The 14,266-nt window shown below is 49.0% G+C and overlaps 1 protein-coding gene across 1 annotated transcript in view; it reads right to left on the reverse strand.

Moving 5' to 3' along the window:
* Positions 1 to 14,266, reverse strand: part of ERGIC1 (endoplasmic reticulum-golgi intermediate compartment 1) — a 104,327-nt gene that overhangs the window by 48,549 nt on the left and 41,512 nt on the right. Inside the window, exon 3 of the mRNA XM_054038204.1 lies at positions 9,351 to 9,423. Coding sequence (XP_053894179.1) covers positions 9,351 to 9,423 — 73 coding nt within the window. The remainder of the gene's footprint in view (positions 1 to 9,350; positions 9,424 to 14,266) is intronic.

The raw sequence follows: 14,266 nt of genomic DNA on the forward strand, positions 1-14,266 counted from the left end.
GGAAGAGAAGTAATGTGTTACTGGATGTAGTTCTCCCCTTTCTAGCTGTGTAAATTTTGTTTTAAATTAAGGGAACCCCAAAGACCTAGCTCTAGAGATCAGGTGATCGTGAGCATTTTATAGAACAATGAATTATTAACTGAAGAGAGAGGGAAAGGGAAACAGAAAACACCATCTACGAAGTAGGCCAGGGAGTAGGGTTGTCACCTTTCTAATTTCAGAAAACCAAGCACCTTTGCCCCACCTCCTGCCCGAGGCCCCACTCACTCCATCCCCCCCTCTTCCATCGCTTGCTCTCCCCACCCTCGCCCGGATTGGAGTGCGGGAGGGGGCTTGGGGTGAGGGCTCTGGGCGGCTCTGGCTGGTGTGGTTTGCAGGGGCTCTGGGAGGCACTGATGTCAGGGGGCCCCTTAAATAGCAGCTACATCAGCACTACCCTGGCATTTCCTGGGCCTCAGAGGCTGCTCTATCTGCCATAAATCCTGGACACATGGCTAGGCCAGAGCACTGAGGACAAAAGTTCTTCCTGTTCTCTGGAATGTGAGGAGTGGTGGGGTGGGTGGGAGAATTTCCCACAAGTGACACACACACCCCACTGCTGCCCTTGGCTCACTGCTCCCCCGGCATAGCCCAAATCACAGCAGCTCTAGGGAAAGCGCTGCTGCAAGCCTCCTTCTCCTCCCCACACCATTTGCAGTGACCCCCTGTCTTGCGTGTGTCCACCGCCCGGCCACTGGCTGGGGCCTCCGCACCCAGCTGCTGCCCGACTCTGCTTGGACCCATTCCCGGGGAAAGGAGCCCAACTTTAGCCCCATGCATCCACGCAGCCCATTCATCCCTGGGAGGAGACTAACCAGCCCACAACCCCTTACCTGCTGGCCGCATGGTCCCGAAACAAGCCAGGCACAGCAGTCCCCAGGGAGCAGGCTATGGGGCCTGGGGCAGGCAGCAACAGCAGCTCGCCCTGGCTCCATCCCCTGCCAAAGGCTGCATGCCATCCCTGGGAAGCCAGGCCTTTGGTCCTCTCTGCTCCTGCTGGCTGGGGAGCCGCAGGCCGGATAGGGAGGGGGCTGAAGACATTTCCTAAAGGCCACAATGCCTGCTCCGCAGGGAGCCCCCAGCCAGGGCCGGCTTTAGACCAATTCCCCCGAATCGGGCCCCGCGCTTAAGAGGGCCCCGCGCCCAGTGGCAGGGCTGCCCAGAGTGGGGGGCAAGTAGCAGAGAATCCCTTCCCTGGCTAGAAGCACCTTTTTAATTTTTACTCACCCGGCGGCGCTCCAGGTCTTTGGCAGCAGGTCCTTCACTCGCTCCAGATCTTTGGGGGCACTTTGGCAGCGGGTCCTTCAGTGCCGCCGAAGACCCGGAGTGAGTGAAGGACCCGCCGCCAAAGACTAGGAGCGCAGCCTGGTGAGTACAAGCCCCACGTGGTTTTTTTACGTGGTTTTTTTTTAAGTCATCCCTGTCGGGGCCCCGTCGAAACTGTTCAAATCGGGCCCCGCACTTCCTAAAGCCGGCCCTGCCCCCAGCCACCGAGGAGGCTGCTGCTCGGGGTTAACCCTGCCAGCCCCAGCCTGCAGCCGAATGCCTTTCCCAGCCCCTCTGCTGGGATCCACCCCCTACCTGCTGGGACCCGCACCGCCCCGAGCTCCATAGAGAGCGCAGCTGCAGGCCCCCTCCTCATCCCGACGACTATACTGGACTTTTAACGGTTGACCGGAGGTGCCAGGGTCCCTTTTCGACCGGGCGTTCCGGTAAAAAAAATGGATACCTGGCAACCCTACCAGTGAGACACATTAAAGCAAGTTACAACCTAGATTTCACTACTATCTTTGATGACCCCAGGTTACGGTTTTCAGGGATAGTACACTCTTGTACCAAGGTAGTCAAACACTGGAAGAGGCAATTATTTAACAGCCACATAACAAAGCCTCAGCGGGGTAGCCGTGTTAGTCTGGATCTGTAAAAAAGCAACAAAGAGTCCTGTGGCACCTTAAAGACTAACAGATGTATTGGAGCATAAGCTTTCGTGGGTGAATGCCCAAAAGCCTGACACACTTTTTAAAATCAAGAGGTGGCTAATCAGTCCCATACAGCATGAGGAACACACATACCCTCCACCCCAATGGCTGATTAGGTTCCTCTTGTTATCTGATCTATCTTCTAAGCATCGCCTCTGATGGAAGTTCCCGACTGCCTAACTTCCCAGGAATTCTGTATTCTGGTGAGGTCATTGTAATATTAACAGGATGATAGTAAATGACTCCTGGGACACAGAATGTATTTTCACTATGTCAAACGTTACTAAATAAAATTTAGAAAAATGAGGACAGGAAGGGAATTTCAGGTGAAACAGGAAGCAGTAACTGAGGAATTAAAACCCTTGGTATTAGTGCTAATTTAAAAGAAATTGTTCTCGTTTTATTCAGCGCATGTTTTTGAGAGGTCACAGACACACCGTCAACCATATTTCTGAGTAAAGTTTGTGGCAGGGACAAGAAGTAAGGGGAGATTTTAACATCTATGGCACCAGTAGAGCGTGTCTCTGAATATCAGAGATAGGACCCCAGCTCTATTTCAGCTGAACAGAAAAACTTTCAGCATTAACATTTATTAATGACCATTTGCACATACATGGTTCATCTCTTTCAAAAGGTCGGTCTCAGAGTGTTGTAAGAAGACAGACAAAGCATTATGCCCATTTTACAGATGGGGAAATGGGAAGAAGTAGTATCTTGCCTGAGGTCACGCAGTCATTAGCAGAGCTGGGAACGAAACCCAGAGAGTCAGTGCTCACATGCCCCTGCTTTAACCACTAAGCACCGTAACATCATTACATTCTGATGGGTTGAACACCACTCACCTTTAGTCGAAAGTGTGTAAAACAAGCTCACTGCACTGGGCTGGGGTTACAGGAAACAAGTTGCAGCAAAGGGCAAGGGAACTCTTACTGCAGGAAAGAGAGGGATCTGCAACTGCAGGATATCTGCCTTTTTTAACATTCATACTACCCTTTGACCAACCATGAGATACTTTGAAAAGGGTTGGGTTTGTGTACAGACTACAGCCTGACTAACATATCCATCACACTCAACATGAAATCCAGTATGTAGCTGGAAAGAAACGACTGGACAGGAAAGAAGCAGCTTTCCCTCAAAGGAATGAAAGTTTTCCTAAGAGGCACCATTAAATGAACAAGATGAGTGAATGCTTGAGAATTTTGTTTCAATGAGGAGGATTCTAAACACTGTTAAACATAGGGTGACCAGACGTCCCGATTTTATCAGGACTGTCCCAATATTTGCTTGTTTGTCCAGTGTCCCGACCGATGTTCGGTTGGGACACGGGACAAACAAGCAATTTTGCCCTCCGCTCCAGCGCACAGGCCCCTCCTTTCCCCATTGGATCCCTCCCCAAATCCCTGCCCTGGCACTGCCCCCCTCACTGCCCCATTGGATCCCTCCCCAAATCTCCACCCTGGCCCCGCCTCTTCCCCAAGCACGCAGCATTCCTCCTCCCTCCCAGGCTTGCTGATCAGTGGTATGGCGGCGCAAGCCTGGAAGGAGGGGGTGACCTTCGTGGAGCTGGTGACTGCAAGCTCCGGCACCGGGCAGGCAAGGGGGGCTAGCAAGGGGGCTGCTCCCCCAGGAGGGAGATAGGAGTCTCAGCTCAGGAACTGTGTGGAGGCGCCGGCTGCTTTGCACTCACGTTGGGCTCCCAAAGGCTGCAGGAAGGGCAGGGGCAGGAGCCTGGCCGAGGCACGCAGGGTCAGGGGTGACTGGGCCAGGCCCTGGGCTGGGATACAGCTGGCACCACAGGGCGCACACAGCCCCAGCAAAGGCCTTGACCCCCACGGGGCTGGGCTGCAGCGCTGCGGGGCAGGAGCTGTGGCAAGCACCTGGCTCCTTGTCCCTGCCGGGCCCACCCTAGGAGCCGGCTCCAGCCTGCCCGGGGCGCGGCGTGCAGAGCCCAAGCCCAGGATGGAGGAGGAGGAGGAAGAAGAGGGGCTGAACCGTGGAGCGCAGACCCAGGTGACTGGGGGCGTGTCTGACCCCGCTCCCGCATCCCCCAGTGCGGAGCAGCACCCTGCCCGGCAGCTCGGAGCCCAGGAGCGAGGGGATGGGGGCGCGACACGGGGCTGTGCCACTGGTGGGGGAGGGGAGGCGCTCCGGCGGGTTTTTCTGCGCTCCTCCCCCCCCCCCCGCATCCCAATATTTCATCTTTGTCATCTGGTCACCATAGTTAAACAATGAACTGGACTACTGTAGTGGAATTAGACACACAACACCAAGGTCACAGAGGGATGATTTGGTTAAAGAAGGAGAGGTTACTTAACTTGTACAATAACTGGAATTCTTCGAGATGTGTCCCCCTAGGTGCTCCACATCCAGATGCATGCATGCCCAGGCACTCTAGATCTGAGATTTTTGTCAGCACTACCTGCGGGTCTGCATGTGCACCCTAGACATCCTAATGCTCCAGTACAAAGGTATGTAGGGAAGGGCGGACCTGCTGCCACTCCAGTTTCTTCTCAACCACAGAAGTCTAGTGAGAGATTCTGAGGCAGAGAGGAAGGAAGGCAGGTAGTGGAACACCCACAGGGACACACATCTCAAAGAAATCCAGTTACTGGAAAAGGTAAGTAACCTCTCCTCCTTCGCGTAGTGTCACTATGGGTGTTCCATGTCAGGAGACTCCCAAGCAGTACCTCAATGACAGAAGAGGGTGCCAAGGAGGTGGATTCAGTACAGATCATAGAACAGCATCACCAAAAGCCATGTCAGCTCTGTAACTGAGCATGACAGCGTACTGCACGTGGTAAAATATATGTGGCATCCAAGATAGGTATATTTTTCAGGATGGCTACAGAGGTAGATTGAGCCCTGGTGGAGTGAGCAATAACTCTTCGAGGGGGATGAACCCCCAAGGCTTCGTAACAGGATAAGTCACATCCTGAAACCCATTTAGACGGTCTTTGGGTGGAGGTAGGACACCCTTTAATTTCTTCTGCAATAGAGACGAATAGTCTAGTGGAACACCTAAAGGATCTAGTCCTGTCGAGGTAAAAGGCAAGAGCTCTTTTCGCATGTAATGCATGGAGGCTTGTTCCATTTCTTGACAAGCGAGGCTTGGGATAAAACACTAGTAGGTGAATCTCTCGATTATACAGTAGAATTATATAGTCAGGGTGTGGACATAGTGTCACCTTATCACAACAGAACACTGTGTATGCTGGACCAGACATCAAGGCTCCAAGTTCCCATACTCTCCTAGCTGAGGTAATGGCTATGAGGAGGAATGAAATCTTGGCCTCTGATGTGGGGTAGGATGTGCTAGGAAGCGAAATGAAACACTCTGAGGTCTAATATATTGATATGTATCATCACCTCCTCAGGGGTCCATTTACCCTAAGCTGTGAGGTTCTGGGAATGCGCACTCCAACCTACCAGGAAGGGGTCTGTGGTGATGATCCTCATGGGAGAAAGTGTAGGAAAAATTCCCATGCATATCTTTTATGGGTCCTTCCACCAATTTAGAAAATTGAGGACCCTCCATGTTAGACACTCATTTAGATAGACTGTGCTTGTTGGGGGCATAGACGTTCTCAGCCAGGCTTGAAGATACCAAGATGTAGTCTTGCTAAGGGTGTCATAACCATACAGGATACCATGTAGGCCAGAAGCTGTAGGCAAGCCCTTGCTAGGATTTGCAGATTCTGTTGTACTGTTGAAACAAGGTTGGACATTGTGGCAAATCTGTCCTTTGGTAAGTATGCTCTGGTTGTAGTGGAGGAATACAGAGTGGCCCCAATGAAGCTTATGTATTGAGTGGTTGTGAGGGTAGACTCTTCTGCGTTAAGGCAGAGGCCCACTAAGTAGAACAGAGGCAGGGCTTTGCTGGTTGCTGTCTGTGCCTTGAAAAACAAGCAACCTTTCAGGTGCCAATCCTCCAAGTAGGGAAAGACAATTATTCCCATCTAGCAAAGATAGCCTGTGACAGCCAATAGGACCTTGGTAAAGACCCTTGGGGCAGTGGAAAGGCTGAAGGGTATGATGCAATACAGGTAGTGGTCTCTGCCTACCACAAAATGTAGGAATTGTCTGGGTGAGGGATGCATGACGTTTAGTGTCCTGAAGGTTGAAGAAGACAAACCAATCTTGCAGATGAAGAGGAGAGGGAGTTACTGCAGTAGGGTTGCCATTCTGAACCGCTGAGCATGGATGAAGGTGTTCAGAGTCCCAAGGTCCACAACTGGTCTCTATCCTCCAGTTTTCACAGGGCCCCAGACACCAAGAATAGAACCCTTTTCCAACGAAGTTCAGTGGAACAGGTTCTATCAGGTCCAGTGTTAGGAGGCCTGATACCTCCTGCCCCAAGAAATCCTCATGAGAAGGGGCAGGGAATGAGTGGGAGGGCAGTAAAGAGCTGAACTGGATGGCACTACCTGTAGAAATCACCTCCAGGATTTACCTGTCTGAGGTGACAAGCTCCCAGGGAGGTAGAAAATGGGAAAGTTGATCCCCATAAAGATGGAGGAGTACAGCACAGGATCTGGAATGGGAGATAGTTTGTAATCCTCAACCAGTGGGTCAAAACAGATGTTTTGAGGGTGTCACTGACTGGGCGGTGATGGCTATGGAGGACATTTTCTTAGTGAATCTAGGATTCTTCCAGGGGGTCTTAGCCAGTCTCATGGGCTGGTAGTGGACTGGACAAGATCATTTAACTATCAGCAATCTACTGTATTTTCTCTTTGTTTCAGATGTATAGATGCCCAGTGATTGTAGTGGAGGGAGGGATAGCTCAGTGGTTTGAGCATTGGCCTGTTAAACCCAGGTTTGTGAGTTCAATCCTTGAGGGGGCTACTTAGGGATCTAGGGCAAAAATCAGTACTTGGTCCTGCTAGTGAAGGCAGGGGGCTGGACTCAATGACCCTTTGGGGTCCCTTCCAGTTCTATGAGATAGGTATAGCTCAATTTTTATTTTATTTTATTTTTTTAAATAGTGTCACCTGGTAATCTTTGAGAGAATGAAGGTACTCATCTGTGGTGTCACTAAACAATTTGGGCCCTTGAAAGCAATGTCCAAAACTGTATTTTTATCTCCCAGGACAGGCCAGTGGACTGCAGCCAGGAAGCTTGGAACAGGACTACTGTCACAGCCATGGAACATGCAGCTGTGTTGGCAGCACTGAGCGAGGCCTGGAGAGATGCCTTGGCAACTGTCTAGCCTTCTGCAATGAGAGCCTGAAATTGTTCTCTCTGGTCCCGAAGCAGATGTTCAATAAAAATAGTGTGTGAAATCACACTTTGCCATCAGGGCTTGGTAATTGACTGCGATTAACCGCAAAGAGTCCAAGGTATAGCTCTTGTGGCTCAGAAGGTGTAGACGTTTTGGCTCTTTGTGCGATGGTGTTCAGTGGAACCGATGTCACCTGTTTTGTTTGTTAATGGCCTCAACAACTAGAGAGTTGGGTATAGGGTGGGAGAAAAAGTACTCCAAGCCTCTGGGTGGAATATAATATTTTGTTGGCTCATTTGCACGTAGGCAGGAGTTTGCTGGGCTGGGGCCAGCAGAACATTACTGATGGGCAAGGTAGACTTGCCCCGAGGAGACAAAGGAAGGAATGCTGGGGCTCCCATATCTCCTCCAATGGAATTGGTAAAGCATCTGCCACATGGTTCACAGGTCCTTGAAAGGCCTTGAAATCATCAAGACAAGATGGTGAAGGAGGCATGACAGCCTCGTCTGGTGAGGAGGTTGTTTTCCTTCCTCCTCTCCAGAGGAGCTGGTTCTTGCTTCTCTGGGAGATGTGCCTGTGAGGCAAGGCTCAAGGGCATCTGTTGTTGCTCCTGATGTGCCCTTTTACGAGATGGGACCCTGTAGAACTGGTTACCACACAGGGTCCACAGGGCTCACTGTGGTGGGGCATAAAGGAAGAAACCCAGAGTTGTCCTTGCCAGGGTCTCTGGATGTATCTCCTGCTGGGAATTTCCTCCTCATGGTGAACCTCAAAGAAGGGAAACCGAGAAGTAGAAGAACTTTGTATAGACGCCTCCGAGTCAGATGAGGTGTCATCCCCACATCCATCTGAGGGGCAAGTGGTGCCGATACAAGTGGTAGAGTTAGTGCCGGACCCTGAACTTTCACTGGTATTGAAGTTCCACAAGTGGTTGCACGGCGAAGAGGTATGTGTCAGTACTGGCTGGAAAGCTCTCTCAGGACCCTCAAAGAGCTTGCGTGGAGGCTGTGTCGGTACCAGAGGACATGTTGCCATTGAAGGCTGTAGAGACCGAGGATAAGTAGGCTCTCTGATAGAAAGTCTCTCTCTGTACCAGTCAGCAGCAGCGATTCAGGCTCTTCCAGGGTTCAAAGGTCCTCACAGAATAGGTGGCTGGACGGTAGTGAGGACTCTGGATAGGAACTTCAGGAGTCAGTAGCTTGTGTAATACTGGAAAAGGTACCGAAGTACAATTGGTGCATGACGACGAGGAGTCCCTATGTTTAAGGGGGACTGAGCCTGGTGCCAATGTCAGTGCTGCTTTAGGTGGCTTGTCAGTACATCGCTTCTTAGCTGGTGCCATGGGGTCAGTCCTGGAAGGAATGGGAGCCTCAGTGGTACCCACATTGGGACACAAAGTCCCCAGAGGCCCAGATCAAGGGTGACTTTCCCCTTCTCTTATCTCGTTCCGGAGAATAGGATCCTTTTATTCTGAGGGTGTGGATGGTACCGTAGGACCCCCAGGGTCTTTGCTTACTACCAGAGCAGAGGCAGTCAGTGAATCCAATGTACAGGGGAGTGACTCAAACCCAGCAGGTCTCAGGGGGCGCTCCATCAAGAGGAGTTTTGTACTCCTTCAATTTCTTAGATCTGCTCTTAAATGTTGAGCAGTTCTTACATTTGGAGGGGACGTAAGTCTCTCCCAGGTAGTGGAGGCAGTTTGAATGTCCATGGCAGGTCTGCACGGTTTGAAGCCCAGGATCTTAGCCATAACCCATACTCAAGGCAGCAGATCAAGGCCTGAGAAAAAACCCAAGACAAAGGCCCAGATTGGGCAAAGAAAGAAGGGAAGGGGGAACCCCTACAAAAAAGTACAAACTGTGCTAAATAACAGAAAAAATAATTACAATAATTTAAGTAAAGGAAAAGACTAGAGAACAAGGAAAAATAAGCAAGAAGCGCAGCAAGCCGCATGGCTAGCCAATGAACCCCGCGACACTCCACCTAAAGCTACAGGTGGTTAATAAGTACATGCACAGCTTGGTGCAGAGCACCCATCGGGACACTATCCAAAGAAGACTCACTTGAAAAAAAAACCCTATAAAACAAACTTTCAATAGCTTTTACTTACATTTCAGTGGCTATGAATCCGGTGAGCTCAGACAGGAAAAGAAACAGTATGAAGAGACAGCAGCAGACAGAAACTGGAAGAGATAGGTGTGGGGGGAAGGTTAGTTTAAAAAACTTTCACAAGATTTTGATTTGTTTTCATACACTCATCGGTTTGCCACTGGTTCCCCCGCCCCGCATTACTCTGCCCCCTAGGCATAGCTGGGAGCTACCACCCTGTTCAGGGGCAGCAATTCAAGCTATGTTGGCAGAATATGATGGCATCAGTAGGAAACATGGTCTGGAATCTCAGCTCTGAATCAGAATGGAGACTCCTGATCAGTGCCTATATTCTGAGGGCAACTTCCAGCCCTAGGTGGAATATCCACTCCCCACCCCACCTTTGACTCCCATTTTCTCCATCCTACAGCCCCCACTGCTGGCAGCCAACCCACCCTCTGGAAAGATTGCTCCATTACATGCCTTCTTCAAAGCACTTGGCAATGACAGTAGGGCAAGAGGATCTCCTGCGTGGGGTTTGGAAGGAATCATCCTCTCCACACACTATTATAGCACTACACACTATCAAGTCACTGCCAAAGGCAGGTTCACAGATCAGACGAGTCAATGGTCTGAGACTGTGGGAGATGGAGATAACAGACGAGATGAGCTGACCCCCTACACCACCCAGTGCATCAGCTCTACAATGAACCAAGATTCCCAGTAATCCAGAGAATGAGAGGCCTACAGTGACTCTGACAGCAGGTCTCTCAACAGGCCAGTGGTGTATATTTTATCTCTAATCCAACTAACCTAGCATGTATTCAGTCCAGAAAATAACTCATGGGGAGCCAAAAGAAGCAACCTTCCCTCTGTTGCTTGTGTATGATTAACTATTCCTTACCAGGACACTGCTCAGCACACTGTGCAAGCAGTCAGCCTCATGTGATAGTTACAGAGCCACTAACCCAAACTGTGGGGGGATGGGAGGAAAAGAGACTCAGGAGGGTAAGAGAGACTGTAAGTGCTCGGGGAGTAGTAGGGGAGCGGAAAGGGGGACACCACAGTGATGTGGCAACCACGGTCTGGACCTGGCTGGGATTTACATTTGTATTAAACAAACATTCTCCACATTCCGGCTCCAGAGTGAATCACCACAAAGGAGTAGTTCAGGAAATGGCATGTAATCACAGAGGAACAATGAGAGCATTATGACCCCAGCTCACACTCCCTCAGTCCCAGGGAGTAGCACTCCATGGAGTATGATCCCACCCATCAGTCCTACCAGCGCCTCAATGCCTGAGCATTCCATGGTAATGACCACCTCACCCCAAAAAAACACAACCACTGAGTACAGAGGACTAAGAACCATGTAGGGTGACCGTTCTCTCTCAACTTTATTCCACTTGGCTGATACAGCCTCAATTTCATTTCCATTCCCTCAGGAGACTCCCAGAATGGTTATCTGAGGAGGGAAGGTGCTGTAGCCACCATTGCTGTTCAAGACTGAGGCGAAGTTTGGAGGCAAGGAGAGGAAGAAGGAGATAGTTGAGGCAAAACACCAAGACGAAGTCCAGATGTCTCAAAGCTTTGTGCCTCATCCTTCCAATCCATCAGCCCAACAACTCTGTGGAAAGGCAAATTCCTGCCTGGCTTCCCCCTTCCTCAGCCGTGTCATCTCAGAGCTCACTCACTCTCTAGCAGGCAGAAGGATTAACAGAGACGCCAAAAGCCATTAAATGGGTCATTCTTTAAACAGGAAAAAGAAAGAGGAAAGGAAAACTAAGCCTGAGAATAGTAGGAAGATGGGGAAGGGAGGAGAGACTTTAAGGGAAGCCTTCACAGATGCGCACACACAGTTCCTTCCATCTCTGTGCCTTTGGCAGGGAGAAGAATTCAACATTCCACTGCTACCCCAGGAAGCCTCTGGCCTGTTGCACAACAATGGGTGTTAGGAGGGGAAGCTTTTACCTAGAGCACAGAGGGAAACTCCTAGGAGAAGTACTGGGAGACCTTTCTTCATACCTAACTGAACCAGCACAAACTGGTTGGTCAGGATGCTTCTTATCCATAAGCAACCAAACAGCAGAGAGGTCAGGTCAGTGACAGGGCCACAAGCCCTTGGCAGTACACACAGGAAGTCCCTCTTGCACATACTGCATACAGCACATCAGTCAGAATTTTAAACAAATAAACCCTTTGCACTGAAATCACAATGAGAGACTGGTAAGATCACCTGCCACCCACTACTTATGTGACTCTCTTCCTCAACTCCCTTCACAGGCTTCCCCTTCTCTTCCACATCCCATTCAAGACTCTTGTCTTCCTATAAAGGTCCTCCACACCACCATGCCAGGCTCTTTCTCTGCTCTCATTTCCTCTTACTCAAACCCTAAGCTGCTCTCTGCAACACTCCTTTTGTAAGTTTCTTTCACTTCCATCATCTTCACATCTTCTTCCATGCCATTATCTTTGGAACATTTTACCTTCCCCCTTCCAGATACACCAAACATCTGCCCTCTCGCGAATATTCCCTTCAAACCTGCTCCTCCACTGAAGATTTGCAGCATTACTTAACAAATAAAGTAGAGGTAAATTGTACTGGCCTGAGTTTTTAAACACAATTAGTGAGTTTGGGTGCCCAGCCTGAGCTACCTTGCAGGGGCCTGATTTTTAGAGGACAAGTGCTCAGCACTTTCTGAAAAATCACACAGCTGAAGTTGCGCACCCCAAAAATCACTAAGTCACGTCTGAGCATTTGGGCTACTACAGAATTACATACACACATGCATGCTGTTTGGAAATGGGACCTTCCTCTGAACACCCTGTGTACCTGAACTGTATTGTCTGTCTAATTTTATAATGGAAGCCTTTCAGGCATAGAACATAAGTTCCTCCATACTTGCAGAATACTCCCATAATGAAGGCTTGCACAATTTACTTCAGTCAGTTATTTAACAAAGGAATCCTTTATCTGCCTCTACATGAATGCGCGATTCCTAGGTCACACATTTGTTATGCTTGGAATAGTAGTTAAAAGTCTAGAGGCAGATTAAGAAGATAGCTGCTTTATTACAGCAGTTAATTCAATTGCTGGAGCGTGCGTACCGCAGTGTTCCTCCAGAGCTATCAAGAACCAGCTCTGACCTGTCGTCATGATAGAACTCTGCCTACAAAACTCCAAATATATTAAAGTTTAAAAGCGTTACTAGCATTGGAACATACTGCTATTGGCTGACCAGAAAACTTAAGTAAAGCTGAGTGAGAAACTGTTTTCCCCTTTGTAAAAGTTTGAAAAAAAATTTTCCATATTCAATTGAGATGAAAAGTCAAAGTCTCAAATGTTCACAAACCAAAAATGCAAAACAAAATTGGTTCGGGGCAAAATGTTTAGGTTTTGCTTATTCTTTTACTCTACTTTGCTTAAGTTTTAAAACAAAAATCGTTTCAAAACAGAAAACTAATCTTTCATTTAGAAAATGTCAAAACAGACATTTTGATTATTTCTAATCTTTTTTCCAAAAGCTTTCAGTCAAGAAATTAGTTGAAACCAACCCTTTCCTCATGAGAAGTTTGGGTTTAGACAAATTGTCATTTTTCAGCTAAAAAACTGTGTCAAAAAATTCCTGAGCAGCTCTAACCTGGAGGACAGGATGTTTGCTAAGCATGCACTGCCAAGCTAACTCTTCTATATGTATCACATGCAACAAGCACCTCCATCTATGCATCCCAGCCCCTTTTTTCCATCCCCTTTTTAAAAAAAAAAAAAAGTGACATTCAAAGCAAAAGCAGATTAATGCTTAATTAATTAATTCCCCTTCAAAGCGCTTTAGAGCTGCAGGCCATGGCCCTAGGGCCCCCTTAGTCAAGGGCCCTTCAGCCCCTAAAGCCCGTGTTCCAGGTGGCCCTGCCTGCCGGAGGGGAAGGGGGGCAGCTTCCCCGCTCGCTCCCTCCCTCCCTCTCAGAAAGTCCTAAGCGCCGCCAAACAGCTGTTTGGCGGCAGGGGAAGCCCTGGGAGGGAGGGAGGAGGCGGAGAAGAGGAACTTGTGCAATGCTCCCTTGTAAAGTCAGCCAAACAACGTTATAAGGGAGCATTGCGCAACTTTAAATGAGTATGTTCCCTAATGGAGCAGCGATGTAACTTCGAAACAACGTTAAGCGGGAGGACGTTAAGTGAGGAGTTACTGTATGTCCAATTACACAAACTGCTAGGAAGTGCAAGGAGGGATCAAGTCACAGTTGCCATGCAAGTCATAACTGATATTTCCTGATGTGTATTAAAACTCCAGCCTCCGCACAGTATTACTGTAGAACATTACCCAGTGTGTACAACACATACATGTAAGCTATGCATCCACACCGACTGCTAAATCATAGGATTGGCAGAGTTGCTGTCTGAACTGCAGATCCCATTATGTCGTCAGGCAGCTCATGCCCACCCAGATACCAGCTGTCAGACTGCCTGGGCATGTGCTGCTGCAGCCCACATACCCAAACATGGCCAGTTTGTCACAGTGATACTTAGGTCTGCTGAAATGGCTGTTCACTAGCACTACAGACATTGCAACAGAGGGAGGGAGACACTTAATGTTGACACAGGGACTTAATGGAGTGGCATATGTACTGTTCGCTGGTTTGGAGGATGGAAAGTTAAAAGACTATTCAATGAAGGAGATTTTAATGGAGGTACAATATGAGGGCCTGAAACTACTATGTACTAATCATCTCCAGAAACTCTATGCACTGATAAAGGAGGCAGTGGGTGTTTAGGTTTTTCCAGCCCTCATCTCACCATATCTTAGTGGACTGCTCTAGTTCCTCCAGTTCTAATGACGTTTAGATTAATATTAATGTTTGTTTTTACCTGCGATAGGAATGATTGCATTGTGAATCTCAGACACCTCTGTTATGTGCCGTACCCATTAAATCCCCTGTGAT

The sequence above is a fragment of the Malaclemys terrapin genome, chromosome 8 (genome assembly GCF_027887155.1).
Source record: "Malaclemys terrapin pileata isolate rMalTer1 chromosome 8, rMalTer1.hap1, whole genome shotgun sequence".
In the NCBI taxonomy this organism is placed as follows: Eukaryota; Metazoa; Chordata; order Testudines; family Emydidae; genus Malaclemys; species Malaclemys terrapin.